The sequence below is a fragment of the Uloborus diversus genome, chromosome 2 (assembly GCF_026930045.1).
Source record: "Uloborus diversus isolate 005 chromosome 2, Udiv.v.3.1, whole genome shotgun sequence".
NCBI lineage: Eukaryota > Metazoa > Arthropoda > Arachnida > Araneae > Uloboridae > Uloborus > Uloborus diversus.
The window spans coordinates 141612585-141632087 of NC_072732.1; the positions used below are offsets into that span (position 1 = coordinate 141612585).

The following is a 19503-nucleotide window of genomic DNA, read 5'->3' on the forward strand; positions in this document are numbered from 1 at the left end:
GGAATTTTACAACCTTCATCTCTACTTCTTTACCCCAAAATCAGTCTGACTCCACAAGCACTGGCAGAGTTTCAGACCTTATTTGAAATTGACAGAATCCGACTCTGCAGCCCTGCTTGCAAACTCGTCATTTTACTTTAGTTCAGGGTATCTGCGCACCTGAAAAGTCAGATTTTGACCATGGTGGAAAATGATCATGATTTTCAGTAAAAATGCGTAAAAACATTGAAAAGACAATTGGTCAAGGAGTTTGAGTTCAAGAACATATATACTTATTGAATTTTAGATTAGGTGCGAAATTTACACATCTTAGTCTTTTTTTTTTGCCATTCTGATTTTTTTTAATGCATTTTGAAATCAGACCTCAACTGCTTCTATAAAACCAACTCTTTTTTTCTCTTATTTAATTCTATCTCATAGACAATAAAAATTGTGTTTAGCATTATTTTAAACTTTTCTTTATCTTAGTGTGTAATTGACAACTAGTTCACTTCTAATTTTGCAACCTTTGAAAATCTCATTTCATTTGCATCAAAGCTGATTCAAGGGAGTCAAAAGTAATTTAACCAGTAATTCAATCAAATTTTACCAGCGTTTTAATGAAGAAACAAAATTTGGTCAAAAGAATTCAGGATATTTAAGATAGTAATAGAATATGGAAATCAGGGAATTTTAATTTGTAAAATTCTTCAATTTTCAAAATGATGCAAGTTACACAAATTTGGGATTTTTTTCAAGCACAGAAGAAATTGTTGAAATTTTATTTTTACAACATTAGTTTAGATGTTGTAGTGAAAAATGTTTTTCTGGTAAAATTGCATCGTGAGTCATGGAAAATTAAGGCAGAAGCCATGTATTTAGAAACTCAATCCTTTATCAATCCAGTTGCATCCAAGGTGATTCAAGACAACTCATAAAAATCGAAACAAATTTTTTTAGGAAGATTTTAATTAGGAAATTGACCTAAAAATTTGGTTAAGAACATTTAAGTTTGTGATAAGAGTACTGAAAATGGGGAAATTATAGTACTTGGGTAATGTTATGCAAAAAATGTTGCAAGTAGCTCTAAGGAAATTTATTTTAATTGTATTTCACGTGTCTAAAGTTCCCTCACTCTAAAATTTCGGAAATCATGTTAGAATTACTAAATATATCAGCCCTTCCTTTCTAAATCCTAAACAATTCCTAAAATTGTTTTTGCTATGGAACTCTTTCTGACAAAGTTATCCCCAATTTATGTCTGATTCAACTTTTTGAGTAGATATAGCACTGCTATTTCATTTTAATGTGACTTTTAAAAATGTATGAACACTGCATATGCAGCATTCCTCACCCCTCAATATTTCCTTTTGATTATATGGGAAAAAATATACTGATTAAGTTCATCAAAAACTATGCAGCAATGCAAAAATCACTTAAATGAATGATTAAATAATAAAATGAAATTTCTTCAACAATAGATTCCTTAACATAATTAAGTTTCAAAACAGTTATCTTCTTGTCACTAATAAAACACTTCCAATTAAACCTTAGTACTTTTGATGTTTCAACAGTTTTTTTTTTCTTCTACATAATTGAATTCAAATTAAATAATTCATTTCAAAGCACATTTTTGAGGTAACCAGGGGTCTGGCCAGAGCAAATTTGGTTCCGTTAACGGACCCTTCACAAAAATCCAATCAACCAAAACAGACCTTTCACAAAAATCTGATCAACCAAAACGGACCTTTCACAAAAATCCGATCAACCAAAACGGACCCTTCACAAAATTCTGGTAAACAAAAACGGATCTTTCACAAATTGTTTATTGAAAGAGCAAATCTCAAATTAAAATAATACAGCATGTTTAAAGTTAAATTAGAGGAATCAACTTATACAAAATCAGCTAATTTTGCAAAAGAAAAAAAAAATCGGCACTCTTGTGATGCTCCTGCAAGCCATAAATAATTACTACCGTCAAATAAATGTAATGCCTGTTATTGGTTTTTTGGAAAGAAATTAACAGCTGAAAGTCAGTTTGGTTTATAATTTTACTTGTTTGTTTTATGCAGCGGTGTTGTTGTAAACTTCTTTGGAAAAGCGTCAACATTCTCTGAATAGGCGTAGTAAGCACTTTTCTCCCCACTCATGATTTAATCATCAATAATATACAGCGAAATGAATTTAGAACTGCAAAGGATAGTATGGGTGGGGCGGATGTGATCGCTTCAGATAGAGTTACAAAATTCAAACTAATCGCCACTTAGTGTCTGGTGGTGCGATGTTAAACTGTTATTTTGGGAGAAAGTTATATGGGTTTGGTTTTTCGATACTAAAAAGGATAAATAACTTTAAATAAACTTTTATTTACCGTTATTTTTTCTATAGATGCCTACATTTTGAAAAACGCAATCTTTTTATATCCGATATGATAATCATATTTTATTCTTTTTTCAAGCTAACTTCGCTTTATTAGGATGCAAATAAATGAAAAGTCTCTTTATTTTTGTAACAAAGCTTATTTCAAGTTTTTAAAGGGGAATTCCATTTTCTTTTATGAGTCAACAATTAAAATGCTGAATCGATGGTTTATTTTTTATTTTATTTATTTATTTTTGCTTCAACTGTGTCCAGATATTAATGATATGTTTATCATAGGACTATAAAATGCAATTCAAAAGTAATTTTATCAAAAATATTTATTTTACAAGCCGTTTTTATACCTTTGATTCCTTCACTTTGAGGATTGCAATCTCTTTGCATCCGCTGTGGAAATCTGATTTTTCGAATTTTCGATGTTTAAGAGGTAAATAAATAAAATATTTTTTTATTTTTGTGAAAATCACAGAGTTTATAAGGTTTGAACGAAACTCTGTGCTCTAAACAGTGTCTTGGGTTAAAAAGCTAAATGCTGAACCCCTGCCTAATTTTTTTTTCTCACAGTTATTTTAAATACTATACAAAAAACATTTCTAGTATAATTTAACATGATGTAGAATGGTAGATAAATATTGATACTTGAGGGGTGGGCATCTCCCAGGGAGCGATGCCTCTCCCCAAATACTAGAAAAACACTCAAGAATGATATTCTCAACAGAAAAGAGAGAAAACACTCAACTTCCACCATCTCAAGAGTCTAAACTTTCTCGTTTTTACAAGAAAAAAAAGAAAAAAAAATTTTTTTTAAACTATTTGATTCTTCACAAAAATAATTGATTTTTCACAAAATTATTTTATTTTTCACAAAAAACGGACCCTGTGAAAAATCCTGGACAGACCCCTGGTAACCTTTACTTAGCCTTGCTGTCTCAGAGCATAAGTTCCAAAAGCCAAAAGAGTACAATAGGTTGGCATATTAAGACATACTTTGATAGTCACAATAAGTAAATAATTGACTCTATAAAAATGTCTGTCAAAAAAAGGCCAAGAACATGTTCTCTTTTTAATGATCAAAGTCAGATATTTATTAAAAAAATTCATGATAAAATGCTATAAAATAAATTGCTAAATACAATTTGTTTTGTTCAGTTCATTGTATCATTTCTATCATGGAAATGCTCTTTTAAAAGGCACTTTTCACCAAGGCACACTTCAAGCACTTATGTTTAATAACCGGCATCAACACCAGAGTAAACATGAAACAATTTTAAATTGTTATTTCACAATCTCTTGTATAAAAAATATGTACAGATCAGTATATGCAAAGCATTTTACTGTAATTCTTTTAAAAATAATAAATATGGCACATATTCTACATTTAAACTATTTTACAACTAATGGCCACATTTATCTTCTTTTAGTAATCAATAAATGCATTTTTTTCTCAGTGGATTGGTTATTTATATATGCATTTTAAATGTTGTCAAATTATGGAAGGCACTTCATAACAGACTAGAATTTGGCAAATGCATCAACTTCAGTTAAAATTTTTAAAATGCATCTCAAATGCGCTGTTCAACAGCACTTATTGCTCAACACTCATCAAGAATGTAAAACCTTGTTTTTCGTAGAATTGTTTTTAAGATCCGGCTCTGTTGGGGAAACCTGAAATAATATCAAATCTTCATGTATGAGGATTATTTTACTAGCACGATCAATTATGATTTTTAATACAACTAAAATGGCAAAGCACACAGCACAAAATTGGGTTTTATAATTTTGAGCTTTTTTAAAAAGAAAAACTGAAATATTTGTAAGTCAAAACAAACAAATCTTACGTTTTTCAAAGATTTTTTTGTGAGAATGCAATAAGTTTCATAAATAAGCTATCATTTAAAAAAAACCCCACTTTTAATGAAGAATAAACAAACTGCACACTCGGCATTTTCTTTTTTTAATTATACTTTGAAATACCCGATAATTGGTTTAATTAAATTGAAAATTTTAAACTTGCATTGTTTAAAGGGAGAGCCAGATAGCTCAGTCGAGGACTGGGCTTTCAACGGAGACGACCAGAGAGAGTCTCTGAACAAGAGGCCTGGCTCTGTAGCTTTTTTTTTAAATCAAGCATTTAGTGTACAACCACTAAGTACGCTACCTTATGCTGAGAGAATGATCTTCGCTTTTTTAATCAAGCAATTTGTTAATTTTTACATGGTGTTTGCACAGCAGGGCTCTAAATATCGAGTGAATGGCTTCACATGGATCAGCTAGTAATTCTTATCTTTTATATACATAGTAAAAAGAATTTTACAATTATTTTCAATAGCTACAATGCAAAAATGTGAGCTTGACAATGTAGGTCAACATTACATGAACATCAATCTCCGCTTCAAACCAATACAGTATTTGAGACTTTTTAACTTAACCTATCTGAATAGTCTATGACAGGGGAACCAACTTGTCTGTCATTAAGATTGAATGTTAATGATGCAGTGATCTACTTATGAAATTTTTTACGTATCGTGAAATGAGAGGCGAGAATAAAATGTTTTAAAACATTGGTTTTTTTGCTTAACCTGAATATTTTTCCAATTTTCAATTATTAGCTAGTGGTCTGTAGACCGTTTTAGTTCACTTTCCACTTTTTTAGCAAACTTAAGGAATAAATAATGGTCATCAGATCTTTTGCATTCACATTACTTCTTGTTAATTGCTTTTTCTTGGATACATTATGCTAAAAGCATTCATAGAAGTAATATTCAACTCTACAGTAATATAAGCCTTCAAAGGCCACTTAAGTTTCAAAAAAAAAAAAAAAAAAATGTAAATAACTTTTAAATATGAGACTGATTAATGAACTGTCCTCCCACATGATTCTTTCTGTAGCAAATTGATAGGTTCTAAAGCATCAAAAGTCTAGCTAGATACTATGGACATCACAATGAAAAATGTTTTCTTGCATCTTTCTTTGTTCGTGTGCTTTTGTCATTCAATCAATTTTTGACCAAACTCGAAACTTTTTCAATACTGGCTTTATTAGATGTTTTGGTTTAAAAAAAAAAAAAAATTCATTTCCTATCCAGAAAAATTTTTATTATTTAACATTTCAAGCATAATTTTCAGCCATATTATTTCACAGATAATTTGTTTAACATGTTGAAATTTTCGGGGAGCATATTATACAGGATGCATTACAATTGGGGTTTGGAAGGCTTATTTAAACAAACATATCTCCAATACAGCAACCACATTGACTTCACTATATAAAGAAACTAGAATTTTGTTTCCCAAATGTTAGACGTCTGTACCTTTTGTAATACGGCAGATACCAAGTCTAAATTCTGTTTCACTCGATGCAACATGTCACAATCAATCTTTCTTAATTTTTCAACAAAATGAGGCAGCATCCCCTCGTCGGGCAGATTTTTTTATGTGGTTATATCGAAGATTGTGCGTTTATGTGCCATGTGATTTACAAAATTTACTCTGAAAGATCATTACAGCATTGCCTGCCATTGATTTGTGATTTGTTACAGTGAATGAAACGAGAATTAGACTTCAGACTTTATATCTACCGCATTACCAAAAGTTCACATACCAAATATTTGGGAAACAAATCTTTTAGTTTATTTCTCTAGTAAAGTCTAAAGTTGTTAGTGATATGTTTGATCTAATAAGCCTTCTAAACACCAAAAGGAATTACGACACGCCTTGTATATTTCCATGAACTATGCAATTAACTTTTTTTTTTCTTTGAAGTTACTTAAAACAGATTTTTCAAAAACATCATCCTCCACAGTAAACCTAGCTAGGCCAGAAAATACATCGATATGTTTTCCCTCTTAACAAGTGTGAAATGATTTGAATATCTTTTACAATTTTTAACATGATAGGAAAAGTATATTATATATGTTTAATGTTATAATACTTACAATTAATAATTTACCATACTTTGCACTTATGGTTACTTCACTAATTTTGTTGGATACTGTGAATTCCACTGCTTTTTTACCCATCATTAATACCCAACGGTATCCTTTAAAAATAATAATAATAAAAAGCTGTTATAGATATCAATGAAATGTCTATTTAAGTAGTAAAGGAAATAAGCTTACATAATTTCTCCTGTAACTCTGAATAGATCTTTTTTATTACAAGCCATTATCAGCTTAGTAATAAATTCGAAAACATATTGCTTGCTGTCCAAAACTAACACCTACAAATAAATAATGATTTCATCACAAAATTTTATAAAACTAATAATAAAATTGAATACATCTATATATGAATTTATCTACAGCATGTGACTCAGAATTTGACTTCATTAATTTTTGTCAAATGCAACAGTTAAATGTAAACCAACAAGCTTTAAAAATGTCCTGTTTCAAAAGGTTTGATTCGATTTTTATTAGCACACATTTTTGCAATGTTTGATCATTTTTCAATGGAGTTGGAGTTGCAAAGTACAAGGTCAGAAAAAAGCTCAAACCCTACAAAAGGTTGGAAAAAAGCTCACTATGCGACTGAAACCTTCATTTTGTCAGAGGAAAAATATGTAAAAGAAATACTGATAGCAACAAGTGTCTAATATAAAATTTAACTTACAGTAAAGATTAGACTAATTCATCACTAAATGCAGTATAATAACCATATAACTTGTCTATTGGCAATATTTAAAAGCCCCAATGGTGCAAAGTGTTTGATGTTTCTACATTTTCTAGTGCTTTCCAAGAAACACGAAATAAACAGTAAAATATATATATACTAGCTTTTACCCGCGGCTTCGCTCACGTTGATGTAGTTTTTTAATCGATTCAAATTAATGGTCAACACGGGGAGAGGTCACATAGTTACCAAAAAATGGTTTCTCCCCAGTTTCGCCGACATTTAAAATGGCCTCCCCCCTTTAATATATCAAAAGATATGATGAAAACTGAAAATCAAATGGGGGGGGGGGGGGAGTAAATGAAATGTTGGAGAAACTAGGAAGACACCCAAAAAATCACACAACATAAATCAGAAAAACGTCCAGGAGTTGTAAAGAAGTTAGTTTGGGTAATTCTCAAAAATTCCGATTCGAGTGAGGTCAACAATTCTAAAATTAAGTCAACCATTTCCCTTTTATCCCCATCCCCGTCAAATGGTGTCCAGCGCTACACCTGCTATCTAAATTATTGTATAGCTTCTTACCGGAGAAATAGTCTCAAAATAGGGTCAACAGTCACTACAAATCCAGATTCTAATAATGTCCCTTTAGAATGAGAACATCAAACCTTTAAAATCCCCCACGTGAAGGAAATCAACTCTTTCTTAACAACATAAACAGTCCTGATTAAAATACCAAAAAAGTTCAGAGAAAAAATACCATTAAAATCAGAGTAAGCACAACAGTTTTTTTTTTTTTTAAGTTCCCATTTAAATGAGGACAACAGTACAAAAAACTTCTCATTTCGGAAAGAGAAACATTCCCTAAAATCTCTATTAGAATGGTGATATCAGCGTTTTCAAATAACATCTCCGTCTGAAGACCTTCTTCGTGATTAATTCCAAAAATTTTCATCAGTACAGGTTCGATAGCATAAAAGACAAATTTAAAAAAAAAGAAAGATCAATACTCTCTTGTCGCTATTACAGTAGGGATATTAATTCAGCAAAATCCTAATTAGCACCACTAATTCTTAAAAACACACACAAAAAGAAAATAAAATAAAAGTTTCATTAAAATTTAAAAAAATTCGCCAATGTGCTAACATAGTCGCCTGGTGAGTCTGTAGATATAAAATGAATTTGGTTTATTAATTTACATTTTAATAGCAGTTTTAATGTTATTTGAGCGTGTTGTTTCACTAATTTGGTGAACTAATTTTAACTGCAATACCGTATACATAGTATTTAATGATATTTTTACCAAAATTAGTTTGGCGAAGTTTTTACATTTTAATGCAAACTTTGTAATGGCTGTAGCGCCAAGTTTTTTTGAACACACACGTCCAAACTGCGTTATTGCCAGAGACTTGCCAAGTTTATAAAACTGCGCAAAATATTTGCTTAATCTACATAGGATATGAATTTTAATTCCGAACTGAAGATGCTACAAAGAAAATGTTTTGCATGTATTTGGCCTTTCCTGGTAAAAAATAAATATTTTTTCGACGGTAACTGGGGGGTAGAGGGGCAGCAGATTGTTGTACATAGCAAAAATACCCGGCCTTGCCTGGGTGTGTAATAATTGTGAGAAACAATATCTATATAGTTACTTTAATTCGTTTTCTTCTGTAACTGAAATAACTCAAAACACACCGGTTTGACGTGATTAAAAATCCTTCTAAAATCGTCTCTATATTGCTATTGAAGTACAAACTTTTAAAAAATGTAGCCGTCCGTAATCCCTTACTGCGATTACGTTACGAAATTTTCGGTAATCGTTTAGGGATACCTTGGATAAGTCTCCCCCTCCCTACTTTGTAAAATTGTGTGTTACTAATTTTATCGAAGAGATAGTGTCGCCAAATACCGAGATACTTCTGGTGACCATGAAATGATGCTATCTGAAATGTTTCCAAAATAAGTCGTAAAGTTTGGCAATTGTGTTTAAAATTGTGCTCAAACTTGTGCTGTTTATGGATTTGCTTGATTTAGTTGGCGAATTATTTTACGTGTTAACAAATTTAAAGAAAGAAATATTAAAGAAATGGCGATATTTGGTTACATGGTGAAAACCGAGAAACAGTATTACGTTCTCTTTAGCTTCACAAACGGCGACAGTTGAAAAAATTGCCAAATGCCAAATTTAACTATTGAAATGATTCCACAAAAAAAGTTTGGCTAGATTCCTGCTGACCAATTAAATACCCAGTCAACACAAATAAATAAATAAATAAACAGATTAATTGCCTCAAAGTTACATTAAAATGGAAAATAATCAGCCAAATCCATGTATTATTTGCCAATCTTGTGCAAAAAATCTTACTTTAAGATTTGACTTGAGAAAAACCTTGAACAGTCACGAAAAGCAAAGATAGTCAAAAATACAACAATTTTTGCTATCGACAGGGAGTTGAGATGATACACTAAATACTGTATTGAGTTGAGGAAAGACTTCGAACATGGAACTAAAAAGCTCATAACTCGTTTTTTATTCTACTTAGAAATTTCGAACAGGTGCCATCTTCAGCAGAAAAAATCAGAGCTTTTGATGGACATGTAATGTAAATATGTGGAAGTATTTTTTCATCCCCATATTACAGAATTTATACGAAAATTGTGTTTTATTGCCCCCCTAAGAGGGTTTTGCCCCCAGATCGGGACGAAAACTACCCTATGTGTTACTCTGATGCATAAACTATATTATTTTAAAATTTCATCAAAATCCATTCAGTAGTTTTTACGTGAAAGAGTAACAAACATCCATACATCCATACAGACAAACTTCCGCATATATAATAGTATTAAGATTTTCCACCTTTGCTGCCATAGCCAAAACCAAACGATTATTGGCTAAATTTTAGTGACCAAGCCCTAATCTCAACTATCAAAACGCTAAAGCGTTTAGCATAAAGCTTAAAAACAAAATTTCAATGCATTAAATTCTATTATTTTAAAGTTATTTGTGTGGGATGCATAATTTTTGTCTCAAAAAAAAATTTAATATACAAAACTGTACTCTACTATGCAGCATTAAATTTTTACATTACTTCTATGGAAAATAGTTAATAATAATCAAACAATCAAAATTCATAATTTTCAAATTTTATTAATTTTGATCAACATTCAAAGTCATACTTTATCTTTGGCACTGGGGCAGTCAAATTTCAGTATTATAAATCCATCTGAATTCTGGCTCACCAAAATTTCTAAAAAATAATTATTAGAAATAAGAAACAATAAAAAAAAATGTTTTTTTTTCCATTAATTTAAATATTCGTTTTTATATAAACTAGGCAAAATTTACTAAAAAGAACAAGTCTTAAAACAGTAATAATATTTTGAAGTGTTTTTTTACTGTTGACGACGCAAGAAATATCCTAAATGAATCAGTTGTATTTCTAATCTTAAGAAATTGCATGGAAGATTGGAAAGTAAATGAGGTTTAATTTTTAAAAAATATATAAACTCTAAGGTTTACTTTTAAGTAATTCAGCTTCTTATTTTAGTTCTCAAGTTTTCTTCAATTTTGATAGAGCTCAAAACTTTTCTTTGTTTAATTACTTTTTATATTAAAAGGTAATAAATATTGTGTACCTTAACACAATTCATATATAGAGAACCAAAACTAATAAAGTCTTTAAGATCATTAGAAAGTCTTTAAAATTGATTTCAGTTAAAAATATCAAAAGATATCATCCCAAAAGATATGGGAAAAAACAATGTGCTGAAAAAAAAAAGACTCAATTCTTTAAAGTAGTATTTGTATTCAGGGATTTGCAATCTTTTCCTAGAAATCAAAACAAATCTTTAAAAAAAAAAAAAAAAAAAAAAAAAAAAAAATGAGTTCAACTTAACAGCTGCTTTTAATAGTGAATTGTTTAAAATGTTATAGCTAGCATTACAATGGTTTGGGGTCACACAAACGTAATTACAACCCTATCAGTTTGTGTGACACTAAGCCCCCGATTAGTTAATTGGATTAGATAATTTTATTTGAATACCTTTAAACTTATCAAAAAGAACTTGCTCTTTCAGCTTCAAGTTATTTCCATCCAGTAAATAAAATGTACAAGTAGTGATAATAACTATCCTGGATCTACACTTGTATCCATGCCTGTCATACTTATGAACTTGCAAAAAGTACTGAAATAAAAACATTTTCTTAAGCATATAAATAGACATATAAAAATTTTGATTTAAAATTAAAGATGATCCACCATGAAAAACTTTAAAATGTTTTACACTACTGAATGGAGGAATTTTACCTCCCGGCCGCTTAAAGGGTTAACAAGTAATATTTTGACTTTTCTTATCAAAAGAATCCTGGGTCTGCATATATTATTTTTTTAACTTAATAAGACAAAACATATATGAAAAATTACCCTAATACCTACATATAAGAAAAATATAACATTAACAAGAATAGAAAAGCTGAAATAATTTTTAAATACACAAATAATTCCTAAGAATGGGAAAAAATTAAATTGTGCAAATAATTGATAGTTTATTTTTTAAATTGAGAGTAAGTTACATTTAAATATTTATCAATCCGCTTAATTTCAGTTCATTCAATTCATCCATAATTTATCCTTTAAGTGGCTTGGTTTATTAGCAACAGAATTTGCAAAATATATGTGTTGAGAATTTTCCTTCTATAAAATCAACTATCCATCAAGAACTGCAATAAATGTATTGAAAAAAATATTATTTCTGTAATTGGACTGCTTCTGCAATGATCAAATACAATAATTATTATTGACTATGAAAGTTGTTTTTATACTGCTAAAATCAATTTTATATTGAAAAGTTTAAAATTTAAAAAAATCTACAGATATGTGTCCTCTTGCAGTTCTAGTTTTTAATTGTAAAACAAATATTAACTTTTTATACATTTTTACTTTAAAATCATTTTAAAAACATATATACCACAAATTTTTCTTCATCCGATTTAACGTTGTGTATCACTTTAAGAACCTTTTCTTGTAACTTTTCATCTAAAAAACAATATGAAACATTAAACCATGCAATGTGAATAAACTAAGATGAATTAAAATAGTAAGAGTTAAAATCATAAGCCATTTTCAAAGAGAAATCAACTATTGAACTACTGCTTGAGTATACAGCCATAAACTTCAGTATTTAAAACTTAATTTATCTTTTTTTTTTCTTTTTTGTAAAAAGCTTAATAAAGAAAAAAAAGATGCATATTTACCAAAAAAGTATTAAAAATGATATCTTGGGGAAAATAAACATTATTCCAGTAAAATTGTTGCTTTTCAATTGATGACATGAGACATTTACTGTAATTATTTACTTTCCAAAAAATATTTATCTATGTCCGACAAAAATGTTTTCAATACGTAATAGAAATGACATTAAGAAAATATTATTCCTATACATACACAATATACATATGAATGTCCAACTTAATAAAATTTTTATTTTACAGTACGCCAGAACTATCCACCTTTTCATTCCATAAAGCATGCAATATTTAATAAAAATCTGGATTTTTTTAGTTTGAAAGAATTTTTTTCTTCTGAAATCAAAGTTTCTTTCTGTATGCTTTAATTTACCAATTTACCTTGAGTAAATAAATAAAAGGAATCTTACCAAGTTTAATTACTATCTTATTACCAGGCCGAGGACTGCTGATGGCCTTTGAAAAAAGTGAGAAAGATGACAAATTTGAAAACAAAGGTGACTAAAAGGTGACAAAAAAGTAACTAAAAAGTGACCAAAAGCAATTTGTTAAGAACTCAAAAAACAGAAAAGGATTATCCCTTTTTACCGACTTTTACCAAAATAGCCCTATATGCTTTTTGTAAAGATTTCAACAGTTTCACTTTCCATATATGTTTTAATTTTTTCCATTTTCTTAGTTTCTTCTTCACAATCCTTTCTTTTTTGCTCTTCTTTTTGCTTCTGTTTCAATTCCAAATCCTTTTTCCTTTTACATTCATCCATGTATGTTGTATAATTTACGTGTGCCTGTTGTGCACATTTAATTATTTCTGGACCAATTGGTAAAGAAAGCAAATGAGGATATTCTTTTTACAGCGTCTTTAACTAAGTATGCTGTTTAAAAATCTTTTAGTCTTTGCTGTCTTATTTTCACCAAAAAGGTGCTTTGAAATAGAAAATTGTCTTCCAATGTCAGCATTACCATGTGATCAGGGGCGGCATTTCAGCATTTCGTTTGGGGGGTCGAGTTTTTTGCATTGAGAAGGAATAGATGGAGAGAGTGCAACCCTACTATCCCGATACAGCAAGCAACAGTACCATGTGACATGGGGAGCAATTTCGAGTTGACCGTAACCGCTAAAGAAGTTTTCTTTAGCTGAAGCATGCTAACAACCTTTAACTGTAGAAGGGAAAAATTAAGATTTATATTAATAGTGTAGTATTCTAGCACTGTAAACTGTGAGGAAAAGCCACACCAGGAGGTCCAGTAACTTTTCCCTAGCATGTACGAATGTTTTTTACTTCTAAATAAAGAAAAAATAACATTTATATGCATTTAACGAGTACATATTCCACAGTTGCCTGTAATTTTTAAATTTTTGTACTTATTTTATCTATAAAAGTTATAAAACATTGTATATCTTGAGTGTAAATAACATTTTAGTTCCATAAAAACACTTTTTACTTAACTAGTAATTATTTTAACGGCTCTTAAGCATTTTGTGTACATTTGCTTTGTTGGCGAGTATCTTCTCGCCAAGCTCCTGTGAACAGCGGATGCGCAAGAATAAAGATCTGCTATTTTTATGCTTCAATTTAAATACTAGTATGCCTGCGTATGAAATCATTTCAAAACATTGTTTACAATACATATGAATCCATAAATATTCAGTCAATAACAGAACACTTTAAACTATTTGTACATGCCCGTCATTTCAGGGAATAAACATCAAAATACATGAAAAATGCAATTACATTATATTTTAAAATCCGGAAAGAAGTGTGGAGAGGGTGTTTGAATGATAGGCCTGTATTTGTATCAATTATTTATTTATGTATTTATTATTATGCAGTAAAGGAGTTAGAGCCAGAGTTGCTCTGATTTGTAGCCCCGACTTCATAATAAGCGCCGTCGCGTCGTCTGAAAAATATTTAATGCCAAAAGAGCAATTGCGTGCTAAAACGCGACAACTTCCCAGCCAAACAAGTCACCTGACCTGGGAAACATTGGGTCCCAAGCTTATTTCACTGAGACATTTGCTATGGCTCCCTCCATTAGTATTCCTTCTCAATGGTTTTTTGAGCATGAATTTCCTCAGTACGGTATAAAATACATATTGGTTAACAGGAAGTGATAATAAAATGGTTTTAATGTTAAGAACAATAAAGCAATATTGAAGTTGAGACACAAATGTTATCTACTATAAAATGACTGACCTGATTGAAATAGTCAAAAAAGAATGGAAGCAAGAAAGTTATATTAAAAAACACATTTCCTTCAAATTCCGCCCTTTGAAGTAACAAAGAAAACTTTTTAAATTGGGCTAGCATTTATTTAGCGTCATTAAAAAGTATGGTCGCAATTCACAAAACAATTCCTCTTCCGTCATGCTATAAATTTTACTTATAAGTGTAATATTTTCTTTTTCGCTTTCTATAACAGATGTACATAATATTGAATACACCAATTATAAATATATCTCATCAAATCCTGTCACAATTTCTTGAGAAACTGAACTGATCATTTTATTCAAAATAGTGATTTAATATTTTGACTAAAACTTCGTGTGGTTTTGTCACCTCTTCTTCGTTGGCATACAGTAAAAACTATTATGGAAAGTTCTGTCAAAGTTTTACACGTTGTTCAAAGGCTCAAGCACGCATTAGTGCGAGTTTCAAATGTCAATCCAAGAATTAAGGTTAGCGGATTGAAATTTTTGTGATAGAGTGTAGCATTGTTCAAAAAACGCTCCGCAGTATAAATAAAGTAAACAGAAATTCAAACGAAGTCATACATATTAAAATGACATCAGATTTCCTATCACTGAAAAGGTCGCTTTCCAGTCATTCTTCCAGGGGGCTTTTATAGATTTAATTTTTGTATACCATCGTGTGTCACTCAGAGATTGTCGAGTAAAGAGCCTCAAGATATATTTGTTGATGTATTTTGTGACGTGGGATGTTTTTCGTAAAGAGCATATCTTTACAAAGAGTTTCTAAGAAAGCATATAATGCATCGAGTTGCTAAAATGTTTCTAGTACAAGGAATCAATGAACACTTATTAGCTAAACATTAAGTTATAATATGAGCATAAAAATTTATGTAAAATGACATGGAGTTTACTCCTAAAAATTGCGCAGTCTAAACACTGTACAGACATCTCATAGAAGATGCACTATCATAACATAGAGTACACAATTTTGAAATATTTAACCCACATGAAGAGATTACTTCTTTAGTTAAGGCTAGCAATTATTCTCCATATGTTTTTTCTGTTCATAAAATGCAAGCAAATAATTTTCTAAGTTATCTAAATTGAATTTAGCCATTTTTTTTATTATTCTTAGTGAAAAATTTGGGGGTGCAACTGCCCCCTCTCGCTCCCCCTATTTGCCGCCCCTGCATGTGATAATGCAAGTGAAGCTTTTATCACCTTAGAAACATTAGATCATTGGAAGTTGAGTCCTTTTTTGAAATGTGCTGCTGCCAGTAGATATCAATGGTTTTGTTTTCGGATGCTTCATCATCTTTTTCCAGCTGCAAAAGTTTCCATTCATCTTGCAACTTATCGAGTGGAACATTAAAAGGCATGATTTTGGCAACCTTTATCAAATCCTTACAGCTTCTAGATTTACTTCTCTCTTTTGGATCCAAAAATTAAACTTTTCAGTAACCCGTTTGATATGCAACTTTTTTCTATTACATACTTGCATGCAGTCACACAATGCTTTTTAACAGCTCTTAAAAACATAACCTTTTCATTTTTTTTCAGTTTTGACAGTTCATCTGTCACCTCTCCACTAACAACGAGATCTTCAAGAGGTAGTCTGTTACCAACTGCAAACAGTTCATCCGTGTCTACATTTAAAAAATCAACTTACTTTATGACAGAGGCTTTTATAACCCGAGCCATAAAAGTCTGAACAATGGTCTCTATTTCTTGGTACAATTTATGTATCATAGGTGCTTGGCATTGAAAGCATTTCGTGAACTGCATAAAAAAATCAGCAGATGAAAAGATAAAATGCAGCTCAGCTTTTATAGAAGGTCTTTTTAAAACATTTGCAACAGCTTTATATGACCTGCATTGCATAGCTGAATTCTTTTTTTAAAGACACATGTTTAAAAAAATAATACTGAAGAGCATCCCACTGTTCCAGTAGTCTGTTTGCTGCAGGTCCAAGGGTAAGCCAATCGCAGGGCTCATAGCAAGTGGGAAAAAATATATAGGAGTTTAAAAGGAAAAATATAGGAGTTTGATAGCAAAATATATAGGAGTTTAAAAGGAAAAATATAGGAGTTTTGTAGAAAAATAAATGGGAATTTCGAAAAAGTGTAGCATCTAATATGTTTGGAGCACTGTATTAAAAACAGCGCCAGTATCAATACAATTCTATTTTGCATGAGTCACAGATGTGAGAACAAATGAATTTTTGTACCCACCGTCACTAAAATGAATCATGTTTGTTTAAGACAATTTTAATTCAATTAAGCAAAATTGTGAGTGCGTTTCTTTTTTTTTTAATATGGAATTCTACATACAATATCAGAGAACTTACGAGATATCATTAGAAGTATACCTCGCACCCAAAATATCCATTCTCTGATTATTTTAAGAATTTAATCACAAAACAGTATGAAAAAGCAATTACAAAATTTAGATTTTAACTTATGTGCTTCGAAAAATGTATCTCTTTTTGATTGCTAAAACTAGGTAATAATTAATTTAAACATTATTTTTTTGATGTCATCAATCTACCCGTAGTCCTTGGTATTGGTACCTCATTGTTTCAATGCTAACACTAATGATGAAAAGTCCCGTCGACTCCATGTCTCGAGACAATCGTTACAAAAAGTGTGCAACACTCTGCCTCCCCTTTGTTTCACTATTTACAGAAAAAAAAACTTATTTTACTAAACAAAGTCAAAGAAAAAAAGACTGCTCTAATGTATCACGATTGTCGCGGAGAGAGAGAGAAATGGTCAGTCTCATAGGCTTGATTCATTTAAGCGGCATGTTTGATTCAAATATTCTGCAATTTTTTTATGTTAAAACTGGATTAATGTTTTTTTTTTTTTTTTTGAGGAATTGATTCATTAAAGTGGCTTATTCAATTACCCGTCGCTCAGTCTAATGACATTATCCATAACTTACAGTTAATGTGTGTGTATATTTATATGTATGTATCAAGTTTGACCTAATCTGCCAAACGAAAGGGGTGTCGGAAGAGCTCAAGTGGAGCATAGAACTATCCTTTAAGAAGAGGCTTATCCTTTAAACCTATCCTTTAGAACAGTGATTCCCAACCTGGGGGCGATCGCCCCTAAAGGGGCGATCGAGCTCTTCTAAGGGGCGATAAATTTCTGGGGGGCGATCGGTATTTGGATACCTGGTAATGGAAAATTCTTGACGTTTCAGAAACTATATTTATTAAAACAAATCTGTGCACAATTCAGAAATATTTTTCAGAATACCTATGTTGTGTAATACCGAACCAAGCATATGGCACGTCAAATAAAAAAAAGTCGTTCCCAGAAAATAAGGCATGTATGATTTACAGCTCAATCAAATCTGTTTGGATAAAAAAAAAAACCAAAAGCGAAAAATAACATCTTTTATTTTATTGCCGTTTTCACGAGGAAGGAAAAAAAATCTTGTAAACATTGTCTGACCGTTGGCGCCAGCATATACAGTGGCTCACAAAAGTGTTCGTACACTTTGAAATTTTTTAGTAAAACCAAAATAACTCAAAACTGAATTCGAATATGAAGTCCAATATTTTTTCATATCATTCCTATGTCATTCTAAATACAACCCGTTGGTTTTTTCTAAATATTGATGGATCTTTTCTTCGAAATGGGTCAGAAAACGAAGAGACAGAGAAATAACACGCCACAAATGTCATCGTACACTCAAATATTTTCGAATAAATTCATGATTAAAATTATCATATGTCGTTTTATTAATATTTTTGCATTGTGTTGACCCTTATAAGTCATTTGGCTTTAACGTTTTGTTTATTTATTCCTTAATATTGTGCTTATTACTGTAAAATGGCTGGTATTCGTAATAAACCGCAAACACCATTCAAAATTTGAATTTCCTTCCCCACAGTAGTGGTAAATTGGTTTGAAATGTCTCTAAATTAGTTAATTTATTTGTTTGTACAGTAAAGTGCTTGATAAAATGCTTTAAAGAAAGGAAACGGACCGAAAACAAGGTAAGAAAAGGTCAACCGGCAAAGTTGATAAAACGTGATCGGAGATTTAAAGTTAAAAAAATTATGAAAAATACACATTTGAGTGCTGTAAAAGTTTTTGCAGAGTTAAATGAAACATTTTACATTTAATTTTCACCTAAAATTTTTCGCCAAGTTCTGATTATCTGGAATAAATGGGACCTCTTCCCGCAGAAATTTTATTGGTCGTGCGTAAAACAGAAAGCTTACACTTTTCATCGCAAAATCAATGATAAATAAGCTAAAATCGTTTTAGAATCATGTCCTACTTACAGATAAACATTAATTCAACATTTTTGGTTTAATTGTTGTATAACTGTAAGTAGAAGAAAAAATTAGGAACTTAATCTTAAAAACTTATTTGGATCAGTTTATCAGGACGGTGGAGGTGTTCTAGCGTGAGGGTGCATATCAGCATCAGGACTTGGTAGTTTGTAATTTTTTGATGAAATAATGAGTCATGCTGTTTCTTTAAATATTTTAAAAACCAATTTTGAACTCTTAGCCAAAAATTTGGTTATTGGAAACAACTTTGTTTTTTATCAAGATAACGATAAGAAGCATACGGTTTTCAACGTTTGCATCTAGTGCCTCGAAAATTGTCCTTAAGTTTAGAAAATACCCCCTTAATCTCCAGATTTTAACGTAATGTAACGTATTTAGAGATATCTGGAGGCTAGATTACGAAAATAGGGCTTTAAGACGAAAATAGTGCTAGAAACAGTGAGACTCGAAGTGTGGTTGAACACTTACTCAGAAATTATGCAAAAAAAAAAAGAAAGAAAAAGAATGAAATCTATTCCCAGACTTTTAAAAGGTGTTATGAATACTGTATGATATTCTACTAATTAATAACTTAATCAAAAGTTAGATTATTCAATAATATATAGACATTTTATAAAGTGTACAAAGACTTTTGTGAGATAAAATTTCCAGCACTTTTTGGTTTTTAATTTTTAAAAAATTAAGTTTTAATATTTTTTAAAAACTTTTCATGTAGTTTTGTTAAAGGTTGATCATAGATCTTATAATTAAATACCTATTCCGAAATATTAATTCTAATCAATGGAT

At 30.6% G+C, this 19503-nt stretch overlaps 1 protein-coding gene across 1 annotated transcript in view; it reads right to left on the bottom strand.

The window, feature by feature from the left end:
• Window positions 1–315: 315 nt before the first annotated feature.
• The window catches only part of LOC129216058 (unconventional myosin-Ic-like), a 65745-nt gene continuing 46557 nt past the window's right edge, over window positions 316–19503 (bottom strand). The window contains exons 26-31 of the mRNA XM_054850202.1: window positions 11935–12002; window positions 11010–11151; window positions 10144–10214; window positions 6477–6577; window positions 6294–6397; window positions 316–4023 (exon numbers count right to left, since the gene is read on the bottom strand). Of these exons, the coding sequence (XP_054706177.1) occupies window positions 6370–6397; window positions 6477–6577; window positions 10144–10214; window positions 11010–11151; window positions 11935–12002 (410 nt within the window). The 3' untranslated portion in view covers window positions 316–4023; window positions 6294–6369. The remainder of the gene's footprint in view (window positions 4024–6293; window positions 6398–6476; window positions 6578–10143; window positions 10215–11009; window positions 11152–11934; window positions 12003–19503) is intronic.